Here is a 20,664-nt window from a genome sequence, read left to right on the forward strand (position 1 = left end):
CATGGCCAGAAAGACCAGATATGCCAAGTCAGATTGCTGAAGACGACGTCGAAGTCAAGAGATCAGTCACAGTAAATCTCATAACTACGAAAGAGAACTTTGACACAGTGAACAAGCTTGTTAACCATTTCTCAGGATGGCACCAGTTGAGGAAAGCAGCTGCATGGTTTCTAAGGTTGAAAGAGTTGCTGCTACACCTGAGCGGTAAGAGAAAAGAGTACCGAGCCACTATCAGTCAGTCTGAAAGTAACCCCGATAAGCAGAGAATGCTTCTACAGCAGTATATGCATCAGCACAAGACCACATTGGGTAAGAATTCATTGACCGTGGAGGATTTGGCCAAGGCTGAGATGGAGATAGTTTGCTTCAGTCAAAGACAAAGATACCCAGAAGAAATCGAAGCTTTACAGCGAAATACTCCAATCAAGAAAGGTAGTCATATCTACAAGCTGGACCCTACACTGCAAGATGGAGTACTGAGGGTGGGAGGGAGACTAAACAAATCTGCTATGCCAGAGGAGGCCAAGCATCCTGCTATCCTTTCTAAGGACCTCCGGGTTGCTACTCTCATTCTTCAGCATATACACCAGAGTATTGGACACAGTGGGAGGAATCATGTGCTTGCGAAGCTAAGACAAAGATACTGGATTCCAGGAGCTAATTCTGTAATAAGAAAAATACTCTGAATGCATTGTTTGCAGACGGTTACACGCTAGAGCTGGGGAGCAGAAAATGGCAGACCTGCCTGAAGACCGTTTGTTACCAGACAAGCCCCCATTTACAAACGTAGGGGTGGACTATTTCGGGCCTTTCGAGGTAAAGCGAGGACGGAGCCTTGTCAAGAGATATGGTGTGCTTTTCACTTGTTGGACCATCAGAGCAGTTCATTTTGAGGTGGCACACACGCTTGACACTGATTCCTGTATTAACGCCTTGCGGCGCTTTGTCTGTAGAAGAGGTCAGGTGTCCATTATGCGTCCTGATAATGGCACTAATTTCGTCGGAGCGGAGAGAGAACTACGGGAAGCTATTGAAGGTTGGAATCGGCTTAAAATACAGGAAGCCATGATGCAAACAGGAATTAAGTGGATCTTCAATCCTCCGGCTGCATCCCACCATGGAGGTGTCTGGGAAAGACAGATACGCACCGTAAGAAAACTACTCAGTTCTGTACTGAAGCAGCAAGCGCTCGACGACGAGGGACTCCAAACCGTTCTGTGCGAGGTCGAAGCCATCATTAATGACCGACCGATAACTAAGACGTCAGATGATCCCAATGACCTCGAAGCCCTGACTCCGAACCACCTGTTGTTGTTGAAAACACAGCCAGCCATGCCCCCGGGAGTCTTCAAAAAGGAAGATCTGTATGCCTGTCGGAAGTGGAGGCAAGTTCAGTATATGTCAGACCTTTTCTGGACCAGATGGACAAGAGAATACTTACCTCTGCTACAGGAGCGTCAAAAATGGTCCAAAATAAAGAGGAACTTCATTGTCGGAGACATTGTCTTAATCGTGGATGATTCAGCCCCTAGAAATTCTTGGTTGATGGGAAAAATAATTAAGACCATGCCAGACTCCAGAGGCGTCGTTCGTCGCGTTTGTTTGCAAACCAAGACCAGTACCCTGGAAAGACCGATCACAAAGCTCTGCCTGCTACAAGAAGCAGCGTGAAAAGTTCCTGAACGAAAAAAGTGGACACTTATATTGTAAATATGTTGAACTCATTAGTTTATGACTCTTAATGTTTGAGTAATTGATACGCTTCATGTGCCTAGTCAATTAGGGGCCGGAATGTAAGAGCCATAAAAGCTTAAGAAAATACTTTAAAATATTGGTTAAATAGCATAATAGTTAATTTACCTGATTGACTTATTGTATTAAGAAACCCCCTATTTTCTTGCTCCAGTAGTATAGTCCGAGACACCCCCTTCATTCTTGCCACAATGGTACAGTCCCTAAGCCACACATGGTATGCAGCCATTTTACAGTTTAAACTCCACGTGGCTGAAGGAGGCAGAAGTTGTGAGGTTTGGAGCAATACAGTTTTTGACCGTGTTCGTTTATATGTGTTTGCTTTGTAATTCCGTTTGTGAAGTGTTATAGTAAACAGTTTAAAAGACAAAGCTACGTTTGGGAACGTTTTATTTCGACACGCGTCTACTCGTTGTTAACAGCCCCACAGCTCAGTGGCTGCCTGTTTGGAAACTAAGAAGCGCCACTACAGTAATGCTGATGGGCTGTCGCGCCTGCCACTACCTACTGAGGAGGAGGCACCGACGGTTGACCCGGTGGAGTTATTTCACTCGACCATCATTGAATGTTTACCTGTCACCAATGCAAATATTGAAAGGGAGACTAGGAATGACCCGACACTGTCCCGGGTCTACGAATTGACAGTAAAGGGATGGCCAGCCCATGGTGATCCACTGTTACCGGCATTCTCAGCAAGACGAGAACAGCTGTCCATCTGTCAGGGAACATTGATGTATGGAACAAGGGTGATTATCCCTCCTAAGTTAAGAGAGAGAGTTCTAAAAGAACTACATGAAGGTCATCTGGGGGGAGTCAAGATGAAAAGCCTTGCTAGGGCTTATGTGTGGTGGCCGGGTATCGACCAACAGATAGAGGATCTGACGAAAAGCTGCTCAGGGTGCCAAAAAGTCCAAAATGCACCTCCAATTGCACCGCTGCAGCCATGGGAATGGCCTTCAACCCCATGGCAACGTGTACATATTGACTTTGCTGGTCCATTCATGGACTCCATGTTTTTAATTGCGGTGGACGCACATTCTAAATGGCCAGAAGTGATTAAAATGACTACCACTACCTCGGAGAAGACGATCACGGTGCTAAGAACGATATTTGCAAGAAATGGATTGCCAGAGCAAATATGTTCAGACAACAGACCACAGTTCGTGTCAGAGGAATTCCAGAAATTCCTGAAGAAGAATGGGGTGAAACATTATACCTCTGCCCCATATCATCCAGCTACGAATGGGCTGGCCGAGAGGTTTGTACAGACGTTCAAAAAGGCAATAAAGGCCATGAGCGAAGATCAGATTCCACTGCAACACAAGGTGGACAATTTCCTACTGGCATATCGAAACGCCACCCATGCAACAACAAACCAAAGTCCTGCCATGATGTTCTATAACAGGAAGTTGCGGTCCAGCTTGGACTTGTTAAAACCAAATGTGCGGAGGGAAGTCGAAAACAAACAGTTCCAGCATATCAATAACAAGCCCACTCGGAGTTTTGAAATAGGACAACCGGTGTTAGCCAGGGACTATAAAAACGAGAAATGGCAATCTGGAACAGTTCGGGCCAGACAAGGACCCCTGATGTACACGGTAGATGTTGGTGAAAACGTAATGCGACGTCATGCTGACCAGCTGGTGGGATCGAGAACAAGGGTCGAGCCCATGGTTACGACAGAGACAACCGTGGAGGAAGTTAGCGAACCTGAAGCATCTACCTCAGAAGTGAATATACCTGATGATGATGTCCTATCCATAGGGGATCAACTAGATGAGTCACCCCAGCAACGAGAACCAGAGTCCCCTGAAAGGCGTTATCTGTCTCGGATCAGAAGGCCTCCTCAGAGACTGAATCTGTGAACTGTTTTTACATGAAGTTGTGTATATATGTTATTATGTTATGTTAAATGGGGAATATATACTGTTAAGCTAAAAAGGGAGGATTGTGGTGTATGTAACCGTTCCACCTTTAAGAGAACTATTTTAAGAGATGCACGACTTTATCTTGGCTGCTGTATACTGTAATACAGGTGGTGACCACACCGGTATATAAGTGCTGTGTAATGATTTATTGGGCAGTTCAGCCTGACCTTCGACTAGTAAAGACCTGTTGAATTTATTCTTGTGGTTTGTGTGCAGTGATTCTTATTAACAATAACTAGAACACACAGACTTAACACCAACCAACCCCTCTAACGCCAATCAACCCCCCCATGACGCTGACCAGCCTAATGCTAACCAACCAACCACCCTAACGCCAACCCCCCTGACCCCAACAGGCCTGAGAGTAACAAACCGCCCTGACTGCCACCGCCCGCCCCCTGACATCCACCGCCCGCCCCCTGACACCCACCAAGCCCCCTGACACCCACCAAGCCCCTTGACACCCACCACCTACCCTAACACCACCCACCAGCATCCGATACCAACCACCCCGCCTGACTCCCACCAAGCCCCTTGACACCTCCCGCCCTAACACTAACCTCCCGCCCTAACACTAACCTCCCGCCCTAACACACACGAACTGCCCTAACACACACGAACTGCCCTAACACTAACCCTACAAATAAAATAATTGTGATATTGGTATTGAGGAAAATAATTAGTTCCGAGTTGTCTTCCAGCCACCCGAGCACATGTTCAGGGGTCGGTTCCCCTGATGGGCTTTGCTGCTTTTGGGTTTCAATGCCTTAAAAATCCATATAACTTCTTTGTGGTGAGCAAACAGTTCCTCCTCCCCTGATACCGCAGTGGCACCCTGCTATGTTGACCCTGCAAGCATGGAACAAATAATTTGTGGCGATTTATGGATGAGATTTTGCCTCATGCAAATTGGATTATGGATGAATTTGCATGAATTTTGAATATTAAGCATGACTATGGCCAGTGCTTATGAAAAAACCAAAAATAGTGCTCATGCTCGAAAGGTCTTGCACATGTATTGCAGCAATATATGACCTAATAGAAGAACATGGTTTGTAAAATAATTAGCACTCATCAGAATCGGTGGAGTTAGAGGAGATATCCGGTCCCTGTTCCAAAAGGTAGAATATTAATGTTTTTTCCTTAGGCAAATCAGTTTGTAGCATTGTTACTTTTTTATAAATAGCTTTCTTTGTTTACCTTGCTGCACATCACACATCATTTATGTGTTTTTGGCAGTCTTCAGCAATATAGGTGACTTAAAACTTTTCTCACTTTTTTTTAAATATACATATCAAGTTGACACCTGCTGTATAGTAAGCATTTCCTTTCTGGTGCTGAGAAATGTATATTGTGACATCTTAAATTGTTCCACATAACTTTAAATACAACATATGAAAATGTATTTTCCACACATCTTACTGCAGTGGTATTTGATACTGTTTTCCATCTGTGCAGAAGAAGAAACTATTATTTTCCATGGTCAGTATCACTTCCAGTAGTTAAGATGGTAAATTTGAATAGATACAACTGACTCCTAATTTTCTGTTACTAAGATTTGCAGTTCATGGTGATGGATAATTCAGCATAAGAAGGCGAGGTACATTCTTTGCTCTTTATTTCTCCTGACCATGTTCTTTTCAGATTGCCCCTTGAAAAATAGCTACCAGGTTTCCTAAAGACTTTGGAGAAAAGATCAGTTCTTTGGAAGCAGCCTGGTCTTTCATAAGTCAATCAGTTCACACGCACAATAATGTGTTTCCGTACCATTAAGTTTGGGACAGAGAAAAGTAGATAATTCTTCTTGAGCCACAAAATCTGGTACAAGTTTCCATTTATAACCATTACCTGTCGTAACATTTCATTGTTGTTGTTTGATTACTGTCTGTGCTTTGTTCTAGCTGTTAAAACCCTTCATCACTACTATTAGAATGTGGTTCTTTTCCTAGTGCTAGTTGAATTCCCACAATGTTGCTTATCGGCAATTTTTTTTTAAAAGATAGGTTTCTGGAAAGAGGAACCAAACAACATTATCTTTCATCTTCAGATGATTCCATCTTCAACAGCCTGCTGCTACCATTCACAGAGTTCAATTGCAGAAACCCAGATATATCATTCTCTTGACCTATTTTTCCACATTTCACAATGGCCTTGGTGTTCCTGTTTCTATTACCCTGACCATCGAAACATTGTCACTACTTGGTCGGGATCAAGTAACCTTTCATTTGTCTGTTGAAATTAATATTAAGTTCCAATTTTGGCTGCATGATTGGAGCAATCTGAACAAAAACTGTTGCTACTTCAGACTGGCATCCTAGTTAACAGTCAAAAGATCCAGATATTCAAGCAGGCCATACCTAGTATTGCATTCCATTCAAGCAGTTACTTACTGGCATTGACTCACACTCCCGAATTACTAAAAAATGTGTTAAAACACTACCGAACAAGCATGAATGTTTAGAAAAGAGAACAATAAGGTCATCAAGTGTGCGGGAAAACTCCATTGTCTTTGCTAAGTTACAATATAAAAAGACCCAGTCAGTCATTACTTTATACAATCTAAGATCAGCACAAATGGTATGATTCTCAGACAAGCTTAAAGAATTAAAGAAGATAGTCACATCTGTATCCAAGAAAGGCCTATTTTGACTCCTCCTCCTAAAGAACACAATCATGTCAGACCTGTGCAGGTAAGACAGATGTTGAACGCCATGGGGCAGTTTATTATAGAGCCTGCTTAGAATCAGGAAATGGCACAGAGGGCAACTCTCGCTACAACTAATTAAACAGAGTCTCTTGCCTGCAGACCCATGCCCTGAACCTTGGGTTTGCTGTCCCTTTAGTTTTTGCCTGTTACTTCTTAGCCCTCTCCTCCAGCCTTGGGATAGGTTGCCAATGGGTTCAAATGTCTTCTCAGCTTTTCCTAAGGCTCCAAGATTGTGTCCCCCACTGTTCTGACACTTTCCTTTATGTGTATTCCTTTACAGTACATTTCACCTACGTGCCATTTTCCACTCAGACCACTAGTGTGCTCTCTCCACATCGCAAGACGTTAATGAGAAATTTCTTTATACTGAGGGAGGTTGGAGCATGGAATGCTTTGCAACAGGAGGGGTTAAGGCGGAGACCGTTGTATCTTTTAAGGGAAAGTTGGATAAATATCTGAAACAGAGGAAGATACAGAGTTATAGGGAGAGATTGGGGCAATGGGATTAGTTTTGGATTGCTCTAGTAAAGGGCCAGCACAGACACAATGGCCACCTCCTGTTCTGTAAAATTCAATGGTTGTATGTCCAAATCTCCATCTGAACCTCTGCACAATTGTGTAGTAAGTTGGCTACGAAGAAATGAATTCAAATAGTACACTTCAGCTCATCTTTGTGCCGGCTTTACACCATTCAGGTGTAAGCTGCACCCAGATCAAAAAATGAAGGCTACTCTCTGTAATATTGGCCCAGTTTGTGATTTTAAACAACTTAAATCTGAAGTACAGGTTGGCCCTGCTGGGTTTGTGTTACAATACAAATGTTGCCACTGTCACATAATAACTCAGGAAGACTTCATGTTAAGGTTATCTTATCAATCTGCTTTAAAAAGAAGTACTTCTGTAATACTTTCTTCCTGTACCATAGGGGAGGTGAGAGTGACTGCCCTTGACATTAAGGCAGCATTTGACTGAGTGTGACATCGAGGAGCCCTAGTAAAATGAAAGTCATAAGAAATAGGAGCAGGAGTAGGCCATACGGCCCCTCGAGCCTGCTCTGCCATTGAATATGATTATGGCTGATCATCAACCTCAACTCCACTTTCCTGCCCGATCTCCATATCCCTTGATTCCCCTAGAGTTCAAAAATCTCAGCCTTGAATATATTCAAAGACTCAGCATTCACAGCCCTCTGGGGTAGAGAATTCCAAAGATTCACGACCCTCTGAATGAAGAAATTCTTCCTCATCTCGGTCTTAAATGGCCTACCCCTTATCCTGAGACTATGCCCCTAGACAATCCAGCCATGGGAAACAACCTCTCAGCATCTACCCTGTCAATCACCTTCAGAATCTTGTATGTTTCAATGAAATCACCTCTCATTCTTCTAAAGTCCAGAGGGTATAGATCCATTCTACACAATCTCTCATCATAGGACAGCCCTCTCATCCCAGGAATCAATCTAGTGAACCTTCATTGCACCGCCTCCAAGGCAAGTATATCCTTCCTTAGATAAGGAGACCAAAACTGTGCACAGTACTCCAGGTGTGGTCTCACAAAGGCCCTGTACAATTGTAGCAAGACTTCCTTACTCTTATACGCCAAACCCCTTGCAATAAAGGCCAACATGCCATTTGCCTTCCTTATTGCTTACTGTACCTGCATGCTAGCTTTCTGTGTTTCTTGCACGAGGACATCCAAATCTCTATGAACACCAACATTTGAAAGTTTCTCACCATTTAAAAAATATTCTGTTTTTCTATCAGTGGGAATCAGGGGGAATACTCTCTACTGGCTGGAGTCATTCCAAGCACAAAGGAAGATGGCTGTGATTGTTGGAGGACAATCATCTCAGCCTCAGGACATCGCTGCAGCAGTTCCTCAGGGCAGTGTCCTCAGCCCAACCATCTTCAGCTGCTTCATCAATGACCTTCCCTCCATCATAAGGTCAGAAGTGGGGATGTTCGCTGATGATTGCACACTGTTCAGTTCCATTCCCAGCTCCTCAGATAATGAGGCAGTCCATGCCCGAATGCAACAAGACCTGGATGACATTCAGGCTTGGTCTGATGAGTGGCAAGAAACATTCGCGACACACAAGTGCCAGGCAATGACTATCTCCAACAAGAGAGTCTAACCGCCGCCCCTTGACATTCAACAGAATTACCATCACCGAATCCCCCACCATCAACATCCTGGGGGTCACCATTGACCAGAAACTTAACTGGACCAGGCACATAAATACTGTTGCTACAAGAGCAGGTCAGAGGCTGGGTATTCTGTAGCGAGTGTCTCACCTCCTGACTCCCCAAAGCCTTTCCACCATCTGCAAGGAACAAGTCAGGAGTGTGATGGAATACTCTCCACTTGCCTGGATGAGCGCAGCTACAACAACATTCAAGAAGCTTGACACCATCAAGGAGAAAGCAGCCCGCTTGATTGGCACCTCATCCACCAGCTTAAATGTTCGCTCCCTGCACCACTGGCGCACTGTGGTTGCAGTGTGCACCTCCCAAACCCGCGACCTCTACCACCTAGAAGGACAAGACACCACCACCTCCAAGTTCCCCTCCAAGTCGCACACCATCCTGACTTGAAAATATATCACTGTTCCTGCATAGTCCCTGGGTCAAAATCCTGGAACTCCCTCCCTAACAGCACTGTGGGAGTACCCTCACCACAAGGACTGCAGCGGTTCAAGAAGGCGGCTCAAGGCAGTTAGGGATGGGCAATAAATGCTGGCCTTGCCAGCGATGCCCACATCCCAGGAACGAATTTTAAAAAAAAGACTTGTGTTACTATGGAATCATGCCTTTTATGTTGCAGAATGCATTCACAGCACCAGAGTGCAAATGTATAAAGCAACAAAAAAATGTTGATGCCTAAAAGATATAGAACAAGCCCTATCATCAGATTGAACAAAATATTTCAAGTAAACTAGTGAAGCTAATATATTTTATATTAACAGATAGAAATTTGAAATAAGCAGACACCATAAGTTGATGGTTTGATTTATTTTCATATATTGGTAATACAATAGTGTCAGCCTTGGCTCAGTGGGTCGCACTCTTGCCTCTGAGTCAGAAGGTTGTGGGTTCAAGCCCCACTCCAGAGACTTGAGCACAAAATCCAGGCTGACACTCCAGTGCAGTACTGAGGGAATGCTGCACTGGCGGAGGTGCCATCTCTCAGATGAGACATTAAACCGAGGTGCCGTCTGCTCTCAGGTGGACGTAAAAGATCTCAAGGCACTATTTCGAAGAGCAGGGGAGAGTCCTGGCCAGTATTTATCCCTCAATCAACATTGCTAAAAAAACAAATGATCTGGTCATTATCACATTGCTGTTTGTGGGAGCTTAATGTGCGCAAATTGGCTGTCACGTTTCCTACATTACAACAGTGACTACACTTTAAAAGTACTTCATTAGCTGTAAAGCACTTTGGGCCGTCCTGAGGTCGTGAAAGGTGGTATATAAATGCAAGTCTTTTTCTTTAATAATAGTCTGTCTATTGTCATACATGTCAGTTACTGAAATAACTTTTTCTAATAGAGTTTATATCTGGAAGGAAACGCCATATCTGGACTTTCTGAGGACTTCTTTCATCAATTACCGAATCTTATCTGGTTGGATCTGCGAAACAATAAGCTCACAAGTCTTCCTCTTTCAATTGGAGACCATAGGTTTGACAACAATTTTTCTTTATTGTCTTAAAAACGTTTGTGTGCCTCTGTCTTTATTATCTTTTGTACCATTTATAACTTGCAAGCAAAGATTTGCATTTGGAAGAATGGAATTGATTTGTCTGTGGTGGGTTTTCTGCTTAGGAACCCATAAATATCTTGTGGGAATGTTGAGTGTGTACTATAAATGTCATGACAGTATATTCATCACAAGACTCATCACAAGGGGTAGATTTTCATCTGCGGTATTCTGGTGGAGAGGATTGCCCTCCTGCTCTAGAATCCATCTGATTTTCAGATTCTAGCAAATGACTAGATAATTAACAAAATATTGTTTACAGGGGTAATGCAATAGATGTCATATACTTGGATTTTCAAAAGGCCTTTGATAAGACAAAGGCTCATGACAAAGGTTAGGGCATGTGGAGTTGTGACAAATAGCTGAATGGATAGCAAATTGGCAAAAAGTAGAAAGCAGAGAGTAGGGGTGAAGGGTAGTTATTCAGATTGGATGAAGGTAGAAAGCAGTGTTCCACAAGGATCAGTTTCATAATTATATTCATAATTTACATTAATGATTTGGATTTAGGAATAAGTAACTCAATATTAAAATTTGCAGATGATACCAAACTCGGGGTATAGCTAACACAGAGGAAGAATGCGACATAATACAAGAAGATATTAGAAAACTTGCAGACTGGATTGTTAAGTGGCAAATGAACTTTAACATAGATAAATATGATCTACAGGTGAACCAATCATTAAAAGCAGCATCACAGGTCAGCAAGGCAATTAAACATGCTAACAAAGCACTGGGCTTTATTTCTAGGCATATAGAGTTCCAAGGTAGTGAAGTTATGTTGAACTTGTATAGGACCCTTGTCAGGCTGCACTTAGAATACTGTGCACAGTTCTGGTCTCCATAATATAAAAAGGACATAGAAGCAGTGGAGAAAGTGCAAAAAAGATTTACAAGAATGGTACCAGAACTGAGAGATTATAGCTATCGGGAAAGATTGAACAGGTTGGGGATTTTTTTCTTTAGAAAACAGAAGACTGAGAGGTGACCTTATAGAAGTCTTTAAAATGATTAATGGGCTGGACAGGGTAGATGTGGAGAGAATGTTTCCCCTTGTGGGAGGATCTAAAACTAGGGGCCATCAATACAAGATAGTTACTAATACATCTAATAGGGAAATAAGGAGAAATTTCTTTACTGAGAGTGGTTAGAATATGGAACTCGCTACCACAGGAAGTGATTGAGGCAAATAGCTTCGATGCTTTCAAAATGAAACTAGACAAGTACATGAGAGAAAAAGGAATAGAAATTTATGCTGAAAGGCTGAGATGAGGTAGATGGAATGGGAGGAGACTCGTGTGGAGTATAAACACCAGCACAGACCAGTTGGGCCGAATGGCCTGTTTCTGTGCTGTATATTCTATGTAATTCTTTGTAAGAATCGGCCTTGGAGTTTTGGATCCCATATCATTTAGCCAGTGCATGCCAATTTTACGAAAGCCATATAATCACATTACACATGCAACATTATTCTTGATGCATATTGTGGAATCAAAAAATGAAAACATAATGACAAATGTTTCACTTCCAGTACTTTGTGATTTACATCCCAGCATGCAGAGCCAAAAGTTTAATGCTGGCACACTTCTCCACACAAAGGATTAGATTTTGCCAATGGGGAGCTTTTGGAGGTGGGACTCCCACTTATCGGGTTTCAGTCCCGCTATTTTCCCTTGATTGACCTTGTTAAGCCCGCCCAGTGGCTTAGCAGGCCAATTAAGGGAAAGCCGGTTACTGGTGACGTTTCATCTGTCAAGAGCTTTTGACAGATGAAATGTCAGCATTTGACAGCTCTGTGAAGCTGTCAAACACTGACAATCTGTCCTCTAAGTTGAGTCCTTTACTCGGGCTCAGTTAGAGAGCTCTCCTGAGCAGAAAGCAGGAGGCTGCAGCTTTTGACAGTTCAGCGGCCATTCTGCTTTCTGTGCCGGTGAGCTGAGGGACTCCCGAGACCTGAAGGGAGGAAGCCTGCAGGAAGAAGTAAAGGTGAGTAAAACTTATTAAAACACTTTACACACACCTCACACACTTACCTCTGCACACATGCACCCATCACTCACCTGCATCTCGGCCCCTCCGACCCCTGCAGACCGACGGCCCGCCTCGCTGACCCTGGCGAGGTTCGGAGCCGTTAGGAAGCCCACACTTCAGGGCTGAAAATAGGGATTCTCCAAAAAACTGCCTGTTAACTACCTGTTAACATGCAGTTCATTGGCACTAATCCCCTTCCCACCTCGAGGAGACGGGACCTGGTGCGGGTCGGGTACCCGCCTCCTGGGAAGATGGCACGGAGGTTGGTTGGGGGTGGGATAGATACCCGCCCCCAGACTCTGCCATTTTCCCGGCAGTCCCGCCTCCAAACCCGCCTCCCCAGGGCTGGTAAAATCGCCCCCAAAGTGTTGTGCAAATCTGGACCCCTCTCCTACAAAAAAGCTGTTGAGGCTAGGTCAATTGAAAATTTCAAAACTGAGATTGATAGATGCTTAGTAGGCAAGGGTATTAATGGTTATGGAAACATGGTGGTTAGATGGAGTTAAAATACAGATCAGTTATGATCTTGATTGAATGGTGGAACAAGCTTGAGGGGCTGAATGGCCTACTCCTGTTTCTATGTTCTACGCATGATGCATATTGAAAAATGTTGTCAAAATAGGCAACTGATTGAATGTTGAAATACCCACACTGAATGACCAGTCTTTAGGTTTGTGATTTTTATTGGTTCAGGATAATGACTCCTATGCTGTATTTGGTTGATAGGGAACAATGGATTTTGTATTTGTAACAATTTGGAACAAATATGTAATCTTGCAAACAAGAATTCATGTGGTTACTAATTTAATTCATTATGTTAAAAATTTGTGCAAATATCTTTTCAGATTGTTCTGCACTCAGCATAGTGTATCAAAAGTGTTTCAATAGTGGTACTTTGCTTCTTGATTGCCCTTGGTGTTTCAAGAGTAATTTTGTAAGCATAACAATATCATGTGGCTTGTGAAATTATACTCTGCATATAGGGTTTTTCAATTCATCCAACACCATTTTATTTCATTTTATTTTTAATATATAATGGCTGTTTTTTTTTACTATACATATTTGCTTATTTTAAATGTGTATACTTTGATCTCTGTTTGTTTTACACAAATGAATAAATCTGCTGATAATTTCCCCCTGGCTTAATGTCACCGAACAACACTATTTCAGTTTACACCACAGGACCAGTCAATCTGAACATATGCTAACTCAGTTGTAATCAATCAATCAGTCGTTCACTTACACCCACTAATTAGCTCCCAATTACCTGTTTGCCATACAGTTGCATCGTGTAAAAGGCTTAATTGACATAATTGCAGGGCAATTGGAAGCTTCTGCTCAAACGTTGCACACAAAGCAGAGTTCAACTCCCATAAATAAAACACTGCGTGCAGCCAGAACCATTTTATATAAAGGTGGAGCATTTTACATCCCCAGGTGCTTTATGGAGACACACAAAGCCTGAAAAGGACTAAAAATGATGTGGGTCACTGAAGGCAGTGAAAGTGCGTTACTTTAATTGACAGATGGATGTGTAGTTTGAAGTTTACCTTGGGATTGAACAGGATGCAGAGATTTTGCTGATGGGTTCAGCCTGAGTTAAGCATCTGGAAAATAGAATGACACCTGTGCCTGAGATCCAAAGTTACTGGTGAAAGCCAAACAGTATCTTGCCAGTGTTGACCAGGAGCTGATGTTTGACAGAAGTCAGCTAGCATGCCAGCAGTTGTGAGGAAAGTCTGTGGAACAGCATTGTGGCTGGCTTAATGAAATTGTAATGTAATTGTTCTGTTGTAATAATAGTCCTGTATACTAACCGACCCTCTTTCCTATCTGTTAAGCTGTCATTTAAGGTCCTATTCCATTCCAAGGCCTACTGCTGCTAAACTCTGTCCCTACCAAGGCCGAACCGTCCCCCCCGCCCCCAGCAGTGGTTGGGAAGCCTACCTACAGTATGTTAATAACTCCAAGGTCAGAGGATCCATCCGGGTTAGGGGCTCAGCTGTATGGTGGGTGAAAGTCCTGCCAACCCAAGTCTGCAAAAGTGGAAAGGTCGAGGTTTTTTTGTCTTGTGAATTAATTAAAGGAACCCCTACCAGCAATAGCAAGATGAAAATACTTCATTTTATGCCACAATCTCCAGCTTCCTGTCCTCTTTTTTAGGCCTAGATCTTCCTCACATTTCCAACCAGTTTCTGGGCGGATTTGGGGCAGCTGGTAAAGGGAAACAATCGGGGAATCGTACAGTCGATTCCCTGCCAGCAAAAATGCCTCTTCCAATTTTCATGGGAATGCGATGTAATCACGTTGCATCACCCGTCAAAATAACGGTCACCGCATGCAAATTATATTTAAATGGAGCTTCAAAGACTAACATTGCATTACCCTTACTTGTAGTCTGTGGCTGCATCTCGGAATTAACACCTGTATGAAAGGGTTGTTCTGAATTGCTAGGCAGCTGCTGAGAGGCGGAAGTGGAGTTAAATGCCACCTCCAGAAGTTACTTCCTATTTTGCTGTTGAAGCTTAATTTGTATTTTTCTGTTTCTGCCATCTCATCCTTGCTAATAGATTCAGCATTGTTCCTGGTGCTTTGTATTTTTTCCTTCACGTGATCCCAGTCCCATACTAGGGGTTGGCAATAAATACTACCTTGCCCAAAATAAATTAGAAAAATTCTATTAACGTGCAGCTGGTGTTTGTTGAGAAGCACTTCATCATGCAAATTAATGATTGCTATCAAAGGAGCTGGCACAAATCTTTTATTTTAAGACAGTCAGTTGAAAAGCAGGTGTCTGTCTGAATGACTGACTTGATGATCAAGGCTGCCCTTTGCAGCAGTAACTCATCACATCAGTTCAGATCCAGAGTACTCCTGTGTAGCATATATAATCATTGACAATCCTGGTAGTTCCTTCAGTAGACTATAGAGATTCTGAAAGCATACTTCAGGCCTTGATAGATCTGGAGCAGTGCTCCAGTAGAGCCCAGCCAGGGTCTCTTGCATTATTGTGGTTTGCTGTATGCTGCATTATTTTGCCATCTGGCTGATTAATGGCCAAGAAGAGGAAGATGACCAGGATCAGCAGGCAACCAAAGCCCTAACTGAAGAAGAGATTGAACAAGAGAACCATTTTCCAGCTGTCAAGCATCTGCAGGCAGAGCTCATAAGGGACACCTTCAGCTAAATAATTGTTGTGCCTACTGCAAAACCAGTCCAAAAACCAGTCCTGCCTTCATGGTCCTACTTTTGAACAAAAATCCAATCATATGTTGATACTGAGGAGCACTGAGGTGGCACTTCTCTCAGACAGCCTTGAAGTCTAATTTTGCCCAGAGGAATAAGGTTGCTCTTGTCAAAGTCACCAATGTCATCTTCTGTGACTGCAGTGATGACATGCCATCCTCCTTGTCCTCCTCAACCTGTCTGTAGAATTTTAGACAGTTGACCACTCCAACCCCCTCCAATATCCCTCCTCTGTGGTCCAACCCATGGTACTGACCTCATTTGGTTCCATTCCTATCTGTTTCATTGTGGCTACTCTTGCAATATGTCCTCCTCACATCCCAACATGATCACTTCAGGAGTGTCTCGAAGTTCTATGCCTGCCCGTCTCCTTATCCTTCACTACATGCTGTCCCTCAGCAACATCGTCTCAAGATATAGGGTTAGCTCCCATTTTATGTTAACAACACAACATTGCATCCCTGCTGCCACTCTAACCTCCACAACGACAAAAGCCCTTTCCAATGTGGATAAGCAAGAATTTTCTCCAACTCAACATCAGCAAGACTGAAGCAATCATTTTTGGCACCTTTCTAAAACTCTGCACATAGCCCTCGATTCCATCCCCTTCCCTGACTGCTTGTTCAAGCTGAACCCGACAGTGCATAACCACAATATCCTAAACTGAGCTTCAAACCCATCTTCTATACATTATTAGGACCACCTATTTTCACCTTCAAAACATTACCCACCACTGTCCTTGCCTCACCCATGCCTCCATCCCTTCAATTTCTTCCAATGCAGGCCTCCTGAATTCCTTCCTATGTAAACTTCAGTTCATCCAAAACTCTACCTTCTGCATCTTACCCCGTACTAATTCCTGCTCCACCATCACCTTTGTCCTTCCCTATATCTACTGGCTTCAAGTTGGCAATACGTTGAATTCAAAATCCTTATCCTCGTTTAAAAATTCTCCAAGGCCTCACCCCACCTTACATTTGCAACCTCTTCCAGCTGTACATGCCAGTGTGCAACATCTGTTCTCCTTAACTCAGGTGTCCTTTGCATCCCACATTTCCCTCCACTTCACCTTTTAGTGACAGAACCTTCAACCATCTTGGCTGCACACTTTGGAACCCTCTCCCTAAACCTTCCCAACTTGTTACCTGTCTACTCACCTTTAAAAGCCCCCTTAAAACCTATTTTTTTGACCATGCCTTGGGTTACTCCCCTTCCTCTGCTACTGCTGCTAAGCATCTATTTTCACCATTGTAACGTACCGTGTGACATTTTATTATGTTGAAACCAGTATATAAATGCAGGTTACAAAAGCAAAATACTGCGGATGCTGGAAATCTAAAATAAAAACAGAAAATGCTGGAAATACTCAGCAGGTCAGGCAGCATCTGTGGAGAGAGAAACAGAGGGCTTGATTTTAATTGCCGAGGCGATTTGGAGTCGGGTTGCGTGGTGGGCGGGTTCCAGAGCCGCTTCCGGCGGGATCAGCTGCTGATATCCGATTTTGATTCAGTGAGCTTGTAGATTTCAATGAGGCGCGCTGGCCAGTCCGATGTGTGCGATCGGGTCGGCTGGCTGCCTCTGATGACATCATCATAGCAGCTGCTTTTAAAGCTGCCATTCAGTCTAAGCCTTTCTCTTGTGGATTCCTGGACTTATTGATTTTGATGCAATGACTTCTTCCAGAGGCAAGGCAGCTCCTCGTTTTAATGATGACTACCTCCATGTTCTTGTGGATGCTGTCAGAGGGTGCAGGGAGATTCTCTTCCCTCCTGATGGCCGGAGGAAGCCTCCTCAGCAGACCAAGGCAGCCTGGCTGCGCATTGCTGAGGAGGTCAGCGCAAGGTCCATATATGCACGCTCATGGATCCAGTGCCGAAAAATGTTTAATGATCTTGTGCGAACATCAAAAGTGAGTACGATAGCAAAATACTGCAGATGTTGGAAATCCGAAATAACAACAGAAAATGCTGGAAAAACTCAGCAAGTCAGGCAACATCCGTGGAGAGAAATTTGAGTTGACGTTTCGGGTTTGACCCTTCTTCAAAACTGGAGAGAAAAGGAACTAGATCGAAGGCAGGGCTGCGATCGGACAAAAGAATAAAAGAACCAAAAGAAGTAAAAGAGATTAGAAGCTGGACGAGATGGTAATAGGCTGTGATTAGGTGTAAAGTGTACTGGCAGGGCAAAAGATAGCTGCCAGGTGTGAGAGAGAAACAAAAGGAAAGCGGGGGGGGGGAAAGGAAAGGAGTGGAAAAATATAAGTGAAAATGAAATAGGGGCCGAGGTTATGATCTGAAATTGTTGAACTCGATATTGAGACCGGAAGGCTGCAGAGTGCCTAATCGGAAGTGAGTATCCCATCACACTTGCGTTCAATCTGCTTCCCTTCTCTTCTCATCACCAGCACCCTGCGTTGTAAGCCTCCTCCTTCACATCCCATCTTACCCTTTCTTCCCTTGCACCCTTACCTATCCATCTCTGTCTCTGTACTGAATCACTTCAGCAACCTGCCTATGCAGCCCTTAGACTCGCTCTCACTGTCATGCAGTGACAACAACTAACAACGCACAGGGAGCTAGCTTCCTCTTGGCATCTTACCCCATCTTCGTTTCCCTCAAAGCTATGGCAGGGATTATTGACATGCACTCCATCACTGCAGCTGAAACATCGCTTGTGTCCCTCCTTACAGGAAAAGAAAGCCCATAATAAGAGGGAGAGAGCAATGACTGGAGGAGGAACACCTGCCCTAGCCACATTGACCAGTGCTGAGGAGGCTGCATACGAGATTGTTGGAGGTGGGGAGGACCTGGAAGTGGGCGATGGAGAGACGGGCACACTGGAGGAAGCTGGTGATGTAATAGAGTTTCATCCCTCTCAGAATGCAATGGCATATGATGTTCAGAGAGAATCGCATTGTATCATCTGCTCAAAAGGATGTCTAAATCATACCTTTACTCTCCCACAGGACCATCGAGCGCTCCCCTCCCCACAACCCAGGACGAAGAGCTGGACAACTCCTCAGAGGAACCTGAAGCCTCTGAGGGAGCAGCATCACCAGGACATAGAAACATAGAAGATAGGAGTAGGCCATTCGGCCCCTCGAGCCTGCTCCGCCATTTAATGAGATCATGGCTGATCATCCAAATTCAGTACCCTGTCCCTGCTTTCTCCCCATATCCCTTGATGCCTTTAGCCTTAAGAAATATATCTAACTCCTTCTTGAATATATTTAATGAATTGGCCTCCACTGCCTTCTGTAGTAGAGATACAGGTACAGGTTCACCACTCTCTGGGTGAAGAAATTCCCCCTCCTCTCTGTCCTAAAATGGCTTACCCCTTATCTTTAGACTGTGACCCCTGGTTATGGACTCCCCCGCCATCGGGAACATCTTTCCTGCATCTAGTCTGTCTAGTCCTGTTAGAATTTTATAAGTTTCAATGAGATTCCCTCTCATTCTTCTAAACTCTAGCGAATATAATCCTAATCGACCCAATCTCTCCTCATATGTCATTCCTGCCATCCCAGGTATCAGTCTGGTAAATCTTCGCTGCACTCCCTCCATGGCAAGAACATCCTTCCTCAGATAAGGCAAGCAAAACTGCACACAATACTCAAGGTGTGGTCTCACCAAGGCCCTGTACAACTGCAGCAAGACATCCTTGTTCCTGCACTCGAACCCTCTCGCTACGAAGGTCAACATACCATTTGCCTTCTTAACCGCCTGCTGCACCTGCATGCTTACCTTCAGCGACTGGTGCACAAGGACACCCAGGTCTCGTTGCACTTCCCCTTCTCCCAATCTATTGCCGTTCAGATAATAATCTGCCTTCCTGTTTTTGCCACCAAAGTAGATAACCTCGCATTTATCCACATTATACTGCATCTGCCATGCATCTGCCCAATCACCCAACCTGTCCAAATCATACTGGAGTTTCTCGGCATCCTCCTCACAGCACACACGCCCACCCAACTCAGGACTCAGTGCACCCAGCACCAGCGCAGCAACGCACACCTCGGTGGGGACCTCACGAGTTAGAGTAGTGTTGCCACCTGGTCTATCACAGCGCAGATGTTGGAGACAGCGACAGCAATGGCGAGTCCTCGGCGGAGGTCACAGCAATCTCCTAGCTCTGCTGAGCTGCATGCAGACGCTGTGCCTCTGGGGCCATCCAGAAAAAAAGTGTCTCGGGAAATACAGGAACAAATGCAAGAGTCTCTGGCAGGGTTAGCCTCCAGGGTGAGTACGAGTGTGGAGAGAATGGAGGAGTCCATCTCTAACATCAGCACTGCCGTGGTAGAGGCAATGGCGCATAAACGCACCACCATGGATAGGATGGCAACCTCCGTGGAAAAGATGGCTGCCACAGCAGAAAGGATGGCTACTGCCATGGAGGAAATATGTCACCAGAGTCAGGAAAACATGGTGACTGTTCAAAATAGAATGTCATCTCTGGAGGAGCGATGGGCAGCTATTGAGCAGAGAGACCAGAGCTTCATGGACGTCCTTTTGATGAGGACTGTCAGTGCAGATACACGTCCTCATGGTCCCCCTGATGTGCAGCAAGGTGCTCTCCAGCTATTTGCCAGCACTGAGGTGCGGCTGACCCATGAGGGGGATGTTGTTCGCAGGACAGAGGGAAGTGTGGGATCCTCTCAAAGCGCTCACACGACCATGCCACTGCGGAGCCCTCGGTCAGAGACCCACTTTGCGGAGACAACTAAAATGGCCGTTTCAGCCCAGCCGCAGGAAGAGCAGACTGTTGAAGAGCCCTCCCAGGCTCCCAAACCCAGAGGACGCCTGCCAAAGGCGCCTAAGCAGGCACAGCATCCTATTCAGCAAGACGCCTCTACATCTGCTGAAGCCACAGGGGAAGCACCATGTAGAAGCACGTGTAAGAGAAAGATTAAGTACCCATAGTCACAAGGGGAGTCACTTGGGTGATTCATCTTTTTTTCTGACTGTTGTTGGTTTATTATCCTTTTGTGATGTGTGAAAGAAAAATTATGGCAAACAGTTGGTTGTGTGGCCTATGTGTTATGGGAAATGGCAAAAGCGCATTGAGGGCTCAGGGCAACTTGCTTTTGTAATGCTGATGGTAAAAGTGATAGGAGATAGTAGGGTATAGCAGAGATGATGTATGAATTTGGACAAATGTCACCTACAATTACAATGCCATATGGTAGCCACCTATGGTTGAAGAGTAAGCTTATGCTAATGTGGCATGGCAGTGTGCATACCTT

At 44.3% G+C, this 20,664-nt stretch overlaps 1 protein-coding gene across 6 annotated transcripts in view; it reads left to right on the forward strand.

The window, feature by feature from the left end:
- LOC147113523 (leucine-rich repeat-containing protein 27-like) overlaps positions 1-20,664 on the forward strand; it is a 122,370-nt gene that overhangs the window by 9,176 nt on the left and 92,530 nt on the right. For 4 of the 6 annotated variants that reach the window (XM_085994730.1, XM_085994727.1, XM_085994729.1 and 1 more), the window contains exon 2: positions 9,936-10,066. In XM_085994730.1, coding sequence (XP_085850856.1) covers positions 9,936-10,066 — 131 coding nt within the window. Of the gene's footprint in view, positions 1-9,935; positions 10,067-16,992; positions 17,332-20,664 lie in introns of those variants that run through there. The other 2 variants (XM_085994728.1, XM_085994732.1) reach the window with 2 other exon arrangements.

This window comes from Somniosus microcephalus, chromosome 8 (genome assembly GCF_052327205.1).
Source record: "Somniosus microcephalus isolate GS21.2 chromosome 8, FLI_Smic_1.0, whole genome shotgun sequence".
Taxonomy (NCBI): Eukaryota; Metazoa; Chordata; class Chondrichthyes; order Squaliformes; family Somniosidae; genus Somniosus; species Somniosus microcephalus.